The sequence below is a fragment of the Tachysurus vachellii genome, chromosome 23 (assembly GCF_030014155.1).
Source record: "Tachysurus vachellii isolate PV-2020 chromosome 23, HZAU_Pvac_v1, whole genome shotgun sequence".
Taxonomy (NCBI): domain Eukaryota; kingdom Metazoa; phylum Chordata; class Actinopteri; order Siluriformes; family Bagridae; genus Tachysurus; species Tachysurus vachellii.
In genome coordinates this window covers 15953165-15955404 of record NC_083482.1, presented here as the reverse complement: position 1 = coordinate 15955404, position 2240 = coordinate 15953165, and the positions used below count along the sequence as shown (strand labels likewise).

Here is a 2240-nt window from a genome sequence, read left to right as displayed (position 1 = left end):
TGACGTTCCTTAAACATTTGTCTTTGGGGTTTATTTGCTGTTTTATATATGATATTTAAAATGTGGGCTGTTGAGTGAATGAGTGGATCATTGAATGAATGAATGAGTGGATCATTAACCTAACAATGCACAATCTACATCCTCGACCCCATCAGTGCTACAAATCCTCAGTCGGTACCTCGTTTAAGAGTTTATAATAATAATAATTCAGAAGAAATTATAGCCTTCCTTCGGGTGACTCCTGTCATTGTGGGAGGAGATCCAGAGAGCACGAGATAGCTGTGTTGCGTCACTGCCTTCAGTCCGGTCCAGTAAACACTGGAAAAGTGGGCGTCTGAGAGGATTAACAGTTTGTCAAGGCCTTCGGAAAAACACCTGCTCTAGTTGAGAGCTAAAAATAAATCCGAATGTTTGTTAATGTTGCAGGATGTTTGCAGACAGACGAAACCAGGCATCAGAGACACGAGCTGAAAGAAAGCGAGCTCGACTAGATGGTGTGGTAACCTACCGGTTTGTTCTTGTAATGAATGATTGTGTCTTTAAAAACACGACTAACATCAAATAGAATTTACAGAAAAGGTGCTAGAACAACCATCCTGTCAGAACATCCTCAACACTGGCTGTAGTTCGGTATCAGTGCATAGGATGTGGTCCAAAACACCATGTGCACTAATTACTACATAAACAGATATGAAACACTTCATACACTAACGCACGTTATTGAGCACAATTTCACCAACATACGATCAAAGAGAGACCCCAGGGTGGCCCAGAGAGACCCCAGAGAGACCCCAGGGTGGCCCAGAGAGACCCCAGAGAGACACCAGGGTGACCCAGAGAGACCCCAGGGTGGCACAGAGAGAGATCCCCAGGGTGGCCCAGAGAGAGATCCCCAGGGTGACCCAGAGAGAGATCCCCAGGGTGACCCAGAGAGACCCCAGGGTGGCCCAGAGAGACCCCAGAGAGACACCAGGGTGACCCAGAGAGACCCCAGGGTGGCCCAGAGAGAGATCCCCAGGGTGACCCAGAGAGAGATCCCCAGGGTGACCCAGAGAGACCCCAGGGTGGCCCAGAGAGACCCCAGAGAGACACCAGGGTGACCCAGAGAGACCCCAGGGTGGCCCAGAGAGAGATCCCCAGGGTGGCCCAGAGAGAGATCCCCAGGGTGGCCCAGAGAGAGATCCCCAGGGTGACCCAGAGAGAGATCCCCAGGGTGACCCAGAGAGAGATCCCCAGGGTGACCCAGAGAGAGATCCCCAGGGTGACCCAGAGAGACCCCAGGGTGGCCCAGAGAGACCCCAGAGAGACACCAGGGTGACCCAGAGAGACCCCAGGGTGGCACAGAGAGAGATCCCCAGGGTGGCCCAGAGAGAGATCCCCAGGGTGACCCAGAGAGACCCCAGAGAGACCCCAGGGTGACCCCAGAGAGACCCCAGGTAACCCCCAGGCCGGCTGAAACGTTCCCACTCCTCACCTGCTGTATAATTCTCTCGATCTCCGCCGCTTTAATGACGATCGGTCCTCTCACCGCGTACTCCACAGCCTTGACCTGTGTGTTCATGTTGCCGATGTTCAGAGTCTTTGTCCTCTGCTTGGTGTCCGTCAGTGCTGCTGACTCTGCGGTGCTGAAGCGGTTCATCCACACTGAACACCGCGTAAACTTCACATAGTGCTCCCGAGTCCCGGAGATTAACCCCCGGCGTGTGACACACCCGAATCGGTACATTATTATTGTTATTATACAGCTTCAAATTCTCTTTAGGGATGGAGAAGATTCAGGGTCCGTTTGTAAAAGGGTCCTTTTGCAAACTCCGTCACAGAACAAACTGCACCTTCTAATTCTCAACTAGAACTATTCCGCGGGTCTGCACTGTTTCATCAGCCGGAACACGTGTGTATCAACACCAATGGGAACTGTAGTCACTTCCGTTTAGGTTACTATAGATACCGCGAAGGCCTTGTGTTAATCAGAACTACAACTCCCAGAATGCACGTGGTTTGTCGCTGACGTCACCACTTAAACTCCGCCCTCTGCTATTTGATTTAGCTAGAAATCAGCCGCCTGCTCAAACACAACAAAACAAACACATTGGATCACATAGAGTTCAGTGTGTATCAGAACAGCCATTAGACTCAGAATCAGAATCGGTTTTATACTGTAGTTCTACAGGAATCTGTCTTAGTGTGTTGGTGCACAGTAATAATAAGAAGAATGCTTATTGTTGTGTGTGTGTGTGTGT

At 50.4% G+C, this 2240-nt stretch overlaps 1 protein-coding gene across 1 annotated transcript in view; it reads right to left on the bottom strand.

Moving 5' to 3' along the window:
• gpt2 (glutamic pyruvate transaminase (alanine aminotransferase) 2) overlaps window positions 1-1894 on the bottom strand; it is a 15985-nt gene extending 14091 nt beyond the window's left edge. Inside the window, exon 1 of the mRNA XM_060859409.1 lies at window positions 1475-1894. Coding sequence (XP_060715392.1) covers window positions 1475-1726 — 252 coding nt within the window. The 5' untranslated portion in view covers window positions 1727-1894. The remainder of the gene's footprint in view (window positions 1-1474) is intronic.
• Between the last annotated feature and the right edge of the window lie 346 nt (window positions 1895-2240).